The sequence below is a fragment of the Ascaphus truei genome, chromosome 5 (genome assembly GCF_040206685.1).
Source record: "Ascaphus truei isolate aAscTru1 chromosome 5, aAscTru1.hap1, whole genome shotgun sequence".
Taxonomy (NCBI): Eukaryota; Metazoa; Chordata; class Amphibia; order Anura; family Ascaphidae; genus Ascaphus; species Ascaphus truei.
In genome coordinates, this window is record NC_134487.1 from 279900572 (window position 1) to 279915317 (window position 14746).

At 38.8% G+C, this 14746-nt stretch overlaps 1 protein-coding gene across 1 annotated transcript in view; it reads right to left on the reverse strand.

The window, feature by feature from the left end:
- Positions 1-8394: 8394 nt before the first annotated feature.
- Positions 8395-14746, reverse strand: part of CRY1 (cryptochrome circadian regulator 1) — a 31523-nt gene continuing 25171 nt past the window's right edge. The window contains exons 10-14 of the mRNA XM_075602252.1: positions 14454-14552; positions 12910-13005; positions 12678-12746; positions 10077-10181; positions 8395-9030 (exon numbers count right to left, since the gene is read on the reverse strand). Coding sequence (XP_075458367.1) covers positions 10081-10181; positions 12678-12746; positions 12910-13005; positions 14454-14552 — 365 coding nt within the window. The 3' untranslated portion in view covers positions 8395-9030; positions 10077-10080. The remainder of the gene's footprint in view (positions 9031-10076; positions 10182-12677; positions 12747-12909; positions 13006-14453; positions 14553-14746) is intronic.

Consider the following 14746-nt stretch of genomic DNA (forward strand, 5'->3'; position numbering starts at 1 on the left):
TGTGTGTGTGTGTGTGTGTGTGTGTGTGTGTGTGTGTGTGGACTTCGTTCAGGAGTTATAAGCATTTGAAATATGAAGTGTACGGGAGGTTAAAATAGAGCTCCGAAGGTAAAGATTGAAAACATAGTTTTTAACATTGTAAAAAAAGCAGAAGTTTTATTTATAAGATGTTTTACCAGGAAGTAATACATTGAGAGTTGCCTCTGGTTTTCAAGTATGTCCTGGGCACAGAGTTTTGACAACAAGACATGGTTACATTAAATAAACAGAGGTTATACATTCAATTCACAGACATTTTATGGAAAGTTAGAGATATGATTATGGGCTTATGTAACATTTACAGACAATATTAAAATGTTAGATGGGGAGGTAGGATAGGCCTGCAATGAGTTAGAAGACAACCTGCCTCAAGGAGCTTACAATCTATGAGGCCACCAGATACATTGACATAAAGTAACATTGGATTACAGGGGATAAAAGGGCTGGTGAGATTCAGATTGAAATAGAGCAGCTTTAACATTACCAAACATCAGTGAACGGCTCTCACCCTTTGGTTGCGCCAAAGGCTGTCCGCCTTTGATGCGATGCAGATGTAGACTGAAGGGTTTCAGATTAAATGCAGCTGCTGTTTCAGAGTCCTTTGTCATGAACATTCCAGTGGGTGGGGTTGACAAAACACAGCAGTAAGCAAACACAGATGTTAACCCTTAGCATGCTTTTTCAGTTGGTTAAGAGCACAAGGGTCAAAATATTCATATTATACGAGTTAAACTCCGACTTCTGGAAGGGATTGCAGCTTTAGTGTGGGATCAAGTTCTGATGCCCCTTATTGCAGCTTAGTGAATCTCCACCACAGAGTTTCCAACATAATGTATGTCACCGTGCCGCAGTTATCATCTATTGTTGCAACTTATAAAACACTGTCACAACAAGATCTGTGAACCTTTAGTTTTATAAATGCATCCAAGTCACACGGAATTATACATTTTCCATTGCGTGAGCATTTGGGTTATTTATGTTACAAGTTTGTTAAGATAATTGCAACAAAATCTCAAGATATAATGTACGTGGGATTTAAACAAAAATGTATGACGTAAATGCCTGCACCTCCCAACCTCTTCCCCAGATATTTAATAAATGATTCACTTGCTCTTAAAAATAAATGAGGATATAACATTTTAAATGTCACTGTAACTGTAGACACTAACATTGAATGGAATACTAAGCATTATTACATCTGAAGCAGTGGTTTTGGGATAATTACACTTATGCAATTGGTCATTTGAAACGCACACTGCATGTTTTTGTTCAGGTGACCTCGATACACGATGCCATGCTGTTTCTTACGAACAAGCAACATTATAAAAGACCAACATATAACCACGCTGACCTCTAATGACCACTAATGACCTCGTGTTAACATGCATACTTACCTCCTGCTTGATGACTGTACATTACACGTGCCCGTATCTCCAGTAACCCTGCTCTCTTCAGGTGTGTGAGAATCTCAAGTCTTTTGGTTATATTTTTTTATTTTTCTGCCTGGCTATATAAAATCTGTTACAGAGTCCCAATGAACACAATATTGTCAATATACAGTATGAATACTTTTCTGTACCATAATATATTAAAAGCGGATTCAAAGTAACCTTTTTCTTTTTATTAAAGCAGCAAGCACTGTTGTTCCAATAAAAAATATATCTTTTTCCATTGCTACTCTTTCAAAACTGCCAGCCTCATTCTATTGAATTTTACATGTAATCTTCAGAGATCTTGACCCCGAATAAATCACTTCCTAAGAATGGATGAAAATTGCCACAGAAACCATAATTAAACAAAAAAAAATATTTTTAATGGGGTAACAAAACTGAAAAAGGTTATGCACTGAACTAAGGATTCAACTGTAATATGAACTGTACTTTAAATACATTTGAAAGTATAAGTTCAGAAAGCTTTGAACCACATGGACTTGCATATATAAGCATTACAACACTATACAGATGTAGCCATGCTCGCCCACCCCAGAACAGTGGGACAATGCTACAGGGAAGACGAGAGTCGCATATCCATGAGCCGGGCTGGTTTCCCTGCAGTAGAGCATTGCTGAGGTCGGATTGCTCCAGCTTTTTAAAGCAATCTCATACGTGCAGTCCAGTCCTACGTCTCATACTTGGGCTTGGCAAACCATCTTGGCCAAGAACTGCAATATAGTGTGCCTACACCTTTTACCTCTATTAAAGGAATTAATTCTCGTTGACCACTACTTTTCATTCTGGTAAGAGCCGCAAAAGCATTTAAAAATGTATTGGAACCTCGTCAAGATGTATTGTGGTTTTGTGGAAAACCAGCCCCCTTATCCTATGTATTTCAAAATACATAGGCTGTGGAAGATCTGATAAATATATATCTATCAGATCTATCTATCTATCTATATATATATATTTTAAATAAACAGCTTTCTATAGTATAATTTAGATTACAATGACAGTTACTTAACACACACATTCCCAGCAAGCTCAAACCCCAACACCCACCACATCAAATTATATATATATTGTGGTGGGTGTTGGAGTTAGAGCGTGCTGGGAATGTGTGTGTTAATGTAGTTCCCGACTGGCAACAGTCGCTTGGAGGTAAGTGGCCCCTCCCAGAGTTTACCCCTCCCCACCTTTTTAACTTGGGAGGTTCTAGCATTTTGCTGAATGGACAGGACTCACTTTAGTTGTTTCCCCTCATACAGAGGTAAAAGGAAGGGCTCAGTTTAGTGTTAGGACCTGCATTAATTTTGGTTACCTTGACGTGGTATGCAGGCTTATGATGCTTTGGCCAAAGGGCTTAACTAAATAACCAAGTAAATATTATTATTGAAGTATTGAAACTTTATACTTATTACTTTATATGTAATTGCAATTGGATGTAGCATTGGGCACCCCTGTCTTTTGTTTAATTACAGAAATGCCATATTTTTCCCCATGATAAGCTTCTTGAATCAAAACTAGTCTTTCCTTAAATATCCAATAGGGTTTATATTAGCCAATTCCATGTCTTTTGAAATAGAATGATGTATGAATTAGACAAACAATGAGTAATTAAGAGCCAGGGTTATGTGCAAAAGTAAGTAAAACCCTGGTTTTATCATATATATTAAAGGGGATAATTAAAACCAGGTGTTTAAATAATTCGGTAGATCTTCAGGTGTGTGTTTGGGAGGCCCAACCCTATATAAAGCTCAGAAACTTTGTGAGTTTGGTCTTCACCATACAGGTGAACAAATGGAGAAAGATCAAGACCACAGCCACTCTACCCAGGAGCGGTCGTCCTACCAAAATCTCTCAAGAACAAACCGGCAAATCACCCAGGAAGTCACATAGAACTCCAGGAGTAACATCCAAACATCTGCAGGCCACTCTCAAAATTGGCTAATGTGAGTGTTCATGACTCAACTATCAGAATGTAATGCCTGTATGCCCGCAGACCTGGCCAGTCCCCAGTACTGAGGTGGGTAAGGTTATAACACGCACCCACAGCAGTGAGGGCATGCCCGGAGTGTGGTAATGCATTGCCGGGCCTGTTGAGAAAGGATTAACATATACTTGCAACGTCCAGGATGCCAGAGTTTTGATAGTAATGTCCGTGTGCCAGAGTTCAGGAGTAATAGAGAGCAGCGTGGTGATGTCCGTAAGCCAGTGTTCAAGGATGGGCGAAGGCAGCGTAGTAGTATCCGAATGCAGGGTTCAAGGGCAGGAGAAAGCAGGGTAATCCAATTCAAAGCAGAGTTCAAGCCAGGGAGATCCAAAGGTAAGCAGGGACAGGAACCAGTGCTGAAATAGACAGGAGAGCCAAGTATAGAGACTGCACACACAGGGGTCACAAGAAGCTATGCAGAGCAATGAGCCAGAGGACAGACAGGGATTATAAAGGAGGGCGCACCAATGGGAGAAGGAGGAGCAGAGGGTTGAGTGAGAGGTTGCAGGGATAGGTCAGAAAGAGCAAGGGAGGAGACAGGTGAATCACACAGGGATATGGCTTGTACGCTATGGGAGGCGGAGCCAGAGCTCTGGGAAGGCCTATATCTGGAGCGTGTGCGCGTGCCCTCTGTAAGGATTGGATGTGCGCGCACAGTGTGTGCCAGGGAATGTGAGGAGCGCCGCACCGGCGCTCGCCAAGGAAGGCGAGAGAGCAGGAGAAGAGGCAGAAGGAGGTAATGTGGCAGGTGGGGGAATAGAGAGACGCCGCGCGCTGTGACTGCCGCGGAGGGGATCGGGTGTTTGGGGGGGTGTGCGCACCTTGCGGGGAACGCGCGTGACCGCTGGACGCGCGTCTGGGCATGCCGCAGAGGAACGGGTGCGGGAACAAGAAGGGACAGATGGACGAGTAGGCAAGGTCAGAGGCAGAGGGAGCAGGGGTGACGGGGACACATTGGGAAGCACGAATGCCCTGAACCGTCACACAGAAAAAGACTGAACAAGAATGGTGTTCTTGGAAGGATAGTCTGAAGGAAACCTCTGCTCTCTAAAAAGAACATTGCTGCCCATCTGAAGTTCACCGTAGAGCACATAGATGATCCACGAGACTTCTGGAACAATGTTCTCTGGACAGACGAGTCAAAAGTAGAACTTTATTGCCTCAATAAGGAATATTATGTTTGGCTAAAACCAAGCACTACGTTCGAACAGATTAAGATAACCTGAACAGAAGATCCTCTTCCCAAATGTCAAGCACGGCGGTGAAAGTGTGATGGTTTGGGACTGCTTTGCTGACTCAGGACCTGGATGGCTTGCCATCATTGACACAACCATGAATTCTGTATTATATCAGAAGATTCTAGAGGAGAATGTCAGGCCATCTGTCTGTGAGCTGAAGGGAAAGTGGGTCATGCAGCAAGACAATGATTCTAAACATACAGGCAGATCTACAAAAGAATGGCTGCAGAAGAAGTCACACATTTTAGAATGGCCTAATCAAAGTCTGGACCTAAACCCCATCAAAATGTTGTGGTAGGACCTGAAGCAAGCCTTCAAATGTCACAGAGTTGAAGCAGTTCTGTGAGGGGCTTAAATTCCTCAAAAGTGATATGAGAGACTCATCAGCAGTTACAAGAACCACTTGGTTGAAGTCATTGCTGCTCAAGGGGGTGCCACCAGTTACTGAATCTAAAAGTTCAAATACATTTTCACACAAGGATATTGAATGTAGAATCATTTGTGGGTAAATAAATGTTGAAAAAGTATCATGTTTGATCAGGTTATCTTAATCTATGATTAGAACTTAGATTAAGATCTAATAACATTATAGGTTTGAAATATGTGAAAATCTTAAGGTGTTCAAACTTTTTCTCACCACTTGTATTTTGAAAAGTACTCGCTTTATTTGGCAAAAACGCTTTGCTTTTCATTATGACATGATTCATTGTGGAATTGATAGGTAAAATGTTCAGTTTCATATTAAAAATGGCAGCAATACTATCCACGTCTCCTTAAGATACTAGCAGCAGATCTCAAAAATTGGTCCAATTTTAATATCTCCAGGATAGGACGGGTTCAGTCGGTAAAAATTAACCTCCTTCCCAGGTTCCTCTACCTATTCCAAACTCTTCCTATACCGATTAACAACTCGGATATACTAAACATTCAATCACTTATAAATACATTTATTTGGAACAAGGCGGCAAGATTAAATAAAGGAATTCTCACCTACGCAGCGAGGGCAGGGGGGCTGGATCTACCCTGCCTGCTATCCTATTATAAGGTGGCACAAACAGGTCACTTGGTGGCTTGGCACACGAACCCTGCCTTGAGAAGGTGGGTAGCACTTGAGTCAGCACTGATACATCCAGTAGAGATTGCCAATATACTTTGGCTACCCACAGATAATAGTCCACCTGCTCATAAACTTCCCCCGACAGTCACGCACTCCCTGAAGATCTGGGACAAACTCAAATTTAAATAGTCGGCATCCAAAAACTCTCAATTACCCCCCTTTGTGGGGGGAAAGACACGTTTTCCCCCGGGTCAGGACAGGCGGTTCTCCAATTGGGTAAAGGTGGGAATAAATGGACTATGGGATCTAAGTAAAAAGGGGTAACATGGTAGTTTGATCAAATGGTCTTGGAAAAGGGAATTCCATCAAGAGAAATATTTTGCTTTCTTCAGATTCGAGCTTTCTACGCAAAGACCAAACCGCCTGATTCTGAGTCAAAGTTCGAACGGATGGGTCTGGAGGCGGATAAAGAAGATTAGTCTTTCTGGACTTTGCTGGTTCGCCAAAAGAAGATTTTCTTAATTAAATTCAAAATATATCAAATAGTCCACTGCATGGTTTTTTTCTTAATTTAATCAGGGTCAAAATAGAATACATCTTTCACAGCATAATTTCAGTTATCAGATTTCATCATTCAATTTCAGGCATAGAGAATGTAGTTATTGAGTGGAGAATCATTAGCTTGGTGTTCTTTGCTTGGATAGTAAAGTGATTCTGAATTCCATAAATTCAAATACAATCTTTCTACTTTTCTCTCAAATAGTCGAAACATAGGAATCACTGTTTTTCTCGCAGTCAACTCAAAATGGTCTTGGTTAATTATCAATTTTAGAAGACTGTTTCTTCATTTAGCAATATTTACTGTGACAGAAGAAACTCTTTGTTCTGTCTAATCACAATTAATCCTATGTTAAGACCTAACTCCATTGTATTGTCTTTTACTACTAGCTATCTATATTTAACAACCCTTTGAATTCAAGCTCAAGACAATATACTATACTATTCAGCAAACATTTCCACATCTGCCAGTCTTAAGACTGATTTTATGTTCTTCTCATTGCAGCTAATCATTTTTCAATATAAATTCTAATACTAAATTAACTAGTTACCTGCTGAATATACATGAATATAGCATAATGAATATTTAGGATTGAAATCATCCTATCTTCAGCAGAGTCAGAGAGTGGTCTAGTTTCAAAATTATATGGGACTTTCTCTGTCCCTGGTGCCCCGTCACAGAAGAAACGCAGTTATATTAGACAGTGGGAAAGAGACCTGAGCGGGGAGCTGGAGGATGGAGTGGCTAGCCGCTCCATCTGTACAACTGTGAAAGAAAACGCGTACAAGGTGCTGCTGTGGTGGTATAGAACCCCTATAGCCATGTCCAAATATATATACCAGGATACTCCCCCTTATACCTGTAAAGGTGGGGAGAGAGAGCCACATTTATTCACATGTGGTGGATCTGCCCCCGAATTGCTGAATTTTGGGTTCAGATTCAGTTGGATACAGGAAATTCTGGTAGTCGAAATACCATTGGATCCATGGCTGTTTCTCTTGAACAGATCCTTTTTGGGTCTTTCAAGGGGGGAAAACAAAATAATAACCCAAATAGCCACCGCCACCAGATGCAAAATTGTGTATAGATATGGATACAGTGTAAGGATCCTGCCATTTCCATTATAAAAGACAAAATATGCTTTGTGTGTCAAATGGAGAAGTTGACCAGTCTTAATGATACATGTGCTAATTTTCAGAAAACTTGGAATCCATGGTTGTTATTTGTAGATAATTTAGGCATAAACTCGACCACAATAATGTTGTAATTCAGACCAGGCCCATGCTACCTAAAACAATGTAAAAGTAGGGGCCGTAATAGTTCGAGTTTTGGCAGACAGAAATGTTAATTTGGTTGAATGAATATGTTCCGTACCAAACCCCTGCTATTTTTGTTTCACCATTTGTGTTCAGTTTCCCTCCCCCCCATCCCAAAATGTAAAAGAAATGTATGTAAAATTGTTATAAAAACTGTCAAAATACGAGTTAAAAAAAAAATATGGCAGCAATTGTTACATTTCTCAGAATGGCTTTAAACCCCTTCAGTGTGCCAAGACAGTTTTGAAATGGGTTGCAATTGCAATGCAAAAGAATTAGGTGTGTCACAACCAAACCATAATTAAATCGAATTACTACAGTATTCCTTACATGTAGGGTGACCAGATTTTCAAAAGTAGAAAACCAGGACACATTCCATTTATAAAACATTACATCACTTAAAAATAATTATAATTGTATTTGTCTAATAGTGTCCAGTACAGTGCATTACAGTATTACTTATAGCTACCGATAATTCAAGTTTACCAATATACAGTATTTAAAATGTTTACTCTCTGATACGAACGACCACAGAAAACATGAAGTGTCTATTTTGATGGTTTTAAGTGAGTCCAAGCAGGGAAAAGCTAAAAACCCCGACATTTGAACAATTTTTAGAGAATGAAAATCCGGGACTGTCCCAGCTAAACCGGAAATCCGGTACGGTCACCCTATTTACATGTGCACATTTTCTAAATACACATTCTACTGGTACACTATACAAAGAGCTAAAAAAAACAAAAAAAACACAAACTCAACTTGTTTATTCATTTTTATTAGGTTAAGTTTTCACAAAAATGAAAAGACAATGGTATGTACAAATAAAGGGCAGTGCAAATACATGACAATTGCAGTAGTTTTAAGGATAAATTGACATGCATGCAATATTTACAACTATGATGAATTCATGTTAGACAAATAGATCTGAATAATACTAAAGCAAACATGATGAGGTGCACGTTTACAATACCAAGGTCCACAAAATAGTTTTCAAAAACTAAACATGTAGACTACAACTGAACAAAGTCTTAACCATCAGAACCAAGAATGTTTCCATGTTAAAAGTCTTCTTTTTTTCTTTTTTTAACATACATGATTTATTATCAAAAATATATTAAAAGGATTATATATCTAATTCATAGATATTTATATTTACAAGCTCGTAAGCAAGCATCACCACTTACAGTAATATGTACAAAGCTTACTGAAATATTTAAAAATAAGGTGAAAACCATATAAAGTCAGCTATCAATTAAACTTTCACAAACTGATAAGCTTACAACAATCCAGAAGAGTTTCTTGGAAATGCTGTTTTCTTAATGCATACATTTGACATTTACTTACAAATTCAATACTGGGAAACTAATAGAGTATTTTCTTTTCAGTTACCAACATCTGTGACAAAAAGAAAGAAAAATATTTAGAGAAATCAAATTCTTCATCATTTTGTATACAAAAAGAAAAATATCACTACCCCAAGCATTATTACAAACATATCAATACAATCATGTTTAATAATATGAAGAACAGAAACTGAAAGTCTGTAAGGAACGATGTGTCATGGCAGTGTTTTTCAATCAGGGTTCCTATGAACCCTTGAGTACCTGGGCATCCCTAAAGGGTTTCCTGCTATTTACAGTTCATTTCAAAATTGTACTAAATACAGAAGAATTTACAATGCACCTGAACTCAGACGCGCTATTAGAGAGGGTTGGGGTTCCTCAGAATTTCACGTAGGGTTCCTTAACCAAAAAAAAGTTGGAAACCACTGGTCTATGGTAAAGTTATGCTTCGCTATGGTAAAGCCAGTGCTTGCAATGGCCCAGCAACAAAAATGGATTAAGGAGTACATAAAAACTAGTACATAGATGTATTGTACAGGTCCCTTCTTAAAATTAATCTTAATGAAGATAAGAAAGCCTTTTCAGGACTTTGTGAGAGAAAGCTGTGTGCGCAACAGATTTAATCAGTAAGCGCTCCACATACCACAAAGAATTGTAAATAGCGTATTTTTAAAGGTAACCATGGTTTTCTGTTAACCAAGAAGCCGGACACATTTAAACATTAACTTTACTTCGCTAGCTTAATACAAAGATTTGAAACCGTCCCCTTGGAATATATTCTGTGAGAGGAGAATATTTATAGGAAGAAATGAAAGGCAGAAGTTGTTTGAGAAAGAGACCTAATGCATATTAACCTTTTTCTATCATCAATAATGGTTCATTAATGGTTCAATCAAAACATGTATATAATAGAAATAAGAAAAAAAGTGTGGTCAAGATTTAGTCTATCAAGCTACCAAATAAAATTGTTTCAATGTGCAAGTTAAATGGCCTTTTCCAATTAATCATTATACAGTAAACACATCTAAACCATTCAAGATATATATTCATTCTATATAAGAGGATGTTGCGGTTATTAATTCGCTGACAAAACCTTACCATATTAATAGCTGCTTTGCCGTTGGACTTTAGGTCCAATGCTTTGCGTCTCTTCTAGGCTTGGACGTTTGCTAGATGATACCGCAGAGCTCATGGTGTTCCTTGCTATGAAACAAGGTTAAAACAACATTGCTTAGTTATGAATTTACATTAACAATGCCCAACTGGAGCTCAATGTGCATTATGCAACTGCTGCTATTCTGGTCTGCATGTAATATTACGAAGGGGTGAGGACTGGAACTCGTTTGACCTAGTACAGGGACATACCATAAAGTGGAGCAGATCCTACAACCTTTTTTAATCAAGTCTAGTATTCGTAGTACGGTTATAACCCTATATCCAAACACGTAGCTCTGATTATTTTCCTACTAATCTTTGTTTAGACCAAGCGTCAATGAGGTCACAATAGCATGTTTATTATAAAAATGAAAAGCTTCAATTGCTTTTACTGATCATTTAAATTCTATGTTCACATGCATATATATAGGGGTTTTTGCAGGAGCTCAAATGCTATGACCCTTAACTTTCATAGTCTATGCAGAGGTAACCATACAGGGGACATATCATGATTGAAGAATTGGTGCTCAAAATCCAATAATACATGAATTAACACATTAATCCCTTGGTGAAAATCTCATCCATTCACCTCTCCTTAGGGCATTCCATAAAACATGAGTACTCACTGTTGGTCCCCTGCAGGTCCTCAAGCGTGCAACCACATCCAGAATCCAGGAATATGAGATAAAGTATTGTATGGTGCACAGCAACAAGACCAGGTCATGTGGCAAATAAAGTTATATATTTATTTCAACTGCATTAAAAAACCGTAAGAGTACAACCCTCCTACGCGATTTGTGCTTTTGCCAAAAGCACGAAACGCGTTGGAGGGTTGTACTCTTACCGTTTTTTAATGCAGTTGAAATAAATATATAACTTTGTCACATGACCTGGTCTTGTTGCTGTGCACCATACAATACTTTTTCTCCTATGTTCACATGCACCCTATTTACATGATTTATACTAATGGATGACAGATTGAACACTTGCATCCTTTTATGGTTAAAAATAATAGACTGCAACATTACAGAACAAAAATGATCATGTCCTCAAGAAACGCCAACTACATGCACCAAGCTCAGCGGAAATTGCTTCTCACGACGGTCGCAGCACGTGATGTCTGCAGGTCCTGGTGTTACTGGTCTGCGTCTCTTTCTCCCTTCAGGTGGGTATTGCTGATCTTCTCCAATGCTGCACAGAGTATGACTCACACAGAAGACCTTTGTTCAAGCCCCAGTGTCTCACCCACAGGGGCTGGATGGGTGACAGTCTAGTTCTTTAGGCCGCGCGTATAGTGCCTGCGACCGGCGCCGCTAGCGAAAGTTATATTTCGCTTTGCGGCGGCGTTGCGGGCTTCCAGGCATTTTATTTGTTCAGGGGCTGTCATATGAGGCGACAGCCCTTGAAAAATCAAATATTCCCGGCTTCCAAAGTCCGCGACGTCGCTCCGTCGCACTTACTATACGCGCACTTGGCAGCGGCAATGTATTTGTTTTTGGGCGGCGTTGCATTGCCGTCGCGGGCACTATACGCACGGCCTTAGGCTTGTGCTGCAGCAGGAACTGTCTTGGGTAGAGTCCGGCAGCGAGGTGAGATAGCCTTCTCTTTTAAATCGTTCAATCAATCCAGGGAAGAAAAATAAATAAACCTCCCACAGTACCCTATGGGTTTCATGGGTCACGCCCACTTCCTCAGAGACTCTGTCCAAGACGGACCCCGCTTCGAAACAAGTATAAAGAACTGGACTGTCTTGCGCATCCAGCCCCTGCAGGTGAGAGGCGCTGGGGCTTAGACTAAGGTCTTCTGTGTGAGTCATACTCAGTACAGCATTGGAGACGATCAGCAATACCCACCCGAAGGGAGGAAGAGACGCAGACCGGTAACTCCTGGGGCTGCAGACATCAGATGCTGTGACCGTCCTGAGAAGCAGTGAGACCGCTGAGCTTGGCGATGTGTATTTCAAGTTTTAATATTGTAAGGACATCGTGAACTTGAATTTGTACTTTGTCTAGTAAGCTGTAAACACACGATTGTATCTCTTGCGCTTTTTGCTTCGCTTTCCATTCTTCTATATGCAGGTTAAAGAGCAACCTGGATTTAGAAGCGAGACACTGTGTATTATGAAAAAAACAAAAAGCATGGATTAACACGTGCAGGGCTTGATAGGGATTTCCTTGCCCAGAAAAGATTTACCTTTTCTTCATCACTAAAAGATTGTGCTTGGACTTCTAGGTAAGTTACTTTTTGACAAGAGATAAACTAATTGTGTATAACTGTTTTCGATGCACATTTTCACTAATTGAGTGTTTATGAATCAGTCTTGTATGAACTTTTTGGGTTTTTTATACAGCACACGTTTTTTGTATTTATACTTTTATATTTGAGATATATTTACCTTTACCCACTATTGAGAATATCATGTTCAAATTCAAATTCACAACCTAGATTTATAATCCTAATTGAGCGCACTTAAAATACTTTATCACATGATGCTTAATAAGCAGTTTGTGAAACACATTTTATTTTAAAGATAACATGAATTACCTTGCATCAAATAAGATTGCTGACTGTCACTGTGGCTATAATGTAGAATACTGCTCCCTTGCCAGTAACCTAGAAACAAATACACAATTAATTTCTATTTACACAGAGGCCATAAATGAAGTCTTTTATCTAAACAAATTACATTATTGATGTATTTGACCCCTTCAATGCCTACAACAAACTATAACATAATGGACTATTCGTGGGTTTTAAGAAAGAATTGCAGTAATACCTTGCTGTTGAATTCCACCTGCCTCTGGATGGGATTCTCCCTGGCTAGTATTCTGACTGCTGGCAGAATTCCCTTCACTGCTTCCCATCGGAGCTCCTGATGGGGAAAAAAAATACAATTACTGTACACATCATAGTAATTATACTGGATCATGCAAATATAAAAAGGCATTTAATTGCTGGATCTATGAAATAATAAATCCAAAGTACAATTAGCAAACCAAGAGACTCTGGAATCCAGTCATCTAGTAAACAAAACAAAAAGTTTTTTTTTTTGCTTAGTATTCCCTTATGTTCAAATAAATATATATATATAATTAAGCTCGGCTAACACTGTACAGATACTGCGTGTGTGTGTGTGTGTGTGTGTGTGTGTGTGTGTGTCATATATATATATATATATATATATATATAGACACACACACACACACACACACACACACACACACACACACACACACACACACACACACACAGTATCTGTACAGTGTTAGCCGAGCTTAATAATCAAAACCGAATAGACGATACCGTTCTGTGGCTAACGAAATGCTTTTATTTGTGCGTGCTTTCGAGGCACACTGATCTCTTCTTCCGGCGATGTTACAATGGATAAAGCAGAAAAGGTTTAACTTAAAAACACTGCATCTTGGAATGTTATCTGTGACTGAAGCCTATCCCTCCCCCTTTGCTGTATGCGATTTATGACTTGGTGTTAAATGGTCCCTGAATGTTAGTGATGTAAGAGTGTGTGTGTATAAATTTATAAAGTGCCCACAGTGTATACAGCGATTTACAAAAAGGTGTGTGTGGAGTGGGAGTGTATATCAATGGTGTGGGTAGGTGTGGAAATGTAAGAGGGTGTTGCATTACTAAAAGTATGTGTAGATACTATGTGGTCCCTATTGGTATATAAGGATAGAATTACATAGTGTATTTGTATATATATATATATATATATATATATATATATATATATATATATATATATATATATATATGTGTAATATAGCAAATGGATATATTACTGTATTACTGTATGCTTTGATGTGGAGAGTTTGTCACTTTTTTTACCCACCATAAAACACACACACACACACACACACACACACCAAAAACGGTTACATAAATATATATTTTTTAATTACAAATGAATCCTAAACAGGTAGAAGTTCTTTGGCGTGTAAATATAGCAAATCTTTTCAAAATGAGGTAAAGACAAAAGGGGTTTATCATATAATCTGCCGAAGAAATTCCCCATTAAAGTCAATTGGTCACTTCGGCAGATATAGAAAAAGCAGCAAAGTGTGCTTTAAAAACAGCCCTTTTAAAGTAAATACAACCTTCTTCAAAAAGGACAATTTTTTTTGTGTTTGTGAAAAAGAATAATAGCACCATTTAATCCATTGTAAATAGATCTTAATTTCCCATAACCAGCTATGCCAGTAATATTTTCCATTAACCCTTTACTTATTTTGAAGGTTATTCTCAGAGCAAATTCTGGTGGAAATCAATGTAAATAAATTCCCAGGAAGCCATTTATATTACCTCCTGTGTTGCTGCAGCCAGGCACGCCGCCGTCTGCTGGTGAATAACTCATTAGCCCACCATTCCCATTTGGATTTGAAGGCACTGATGCAAGAAGTCCTGCAAAAAAATGACTTTTTAATTAGCATGGTTTCTAACCAGGATATATCATTCATGGCATGTATAAAGCCCAAGCTACTAAGGAATTATCTGCTTTGGCAGTGGGGCCCATAAACATTTGCTGATATCAACTAAGCAATCAAGCATTTGTCAAAGTATTTTCACGTAAAAATAGTAAATTGCTTAGCCAAAGT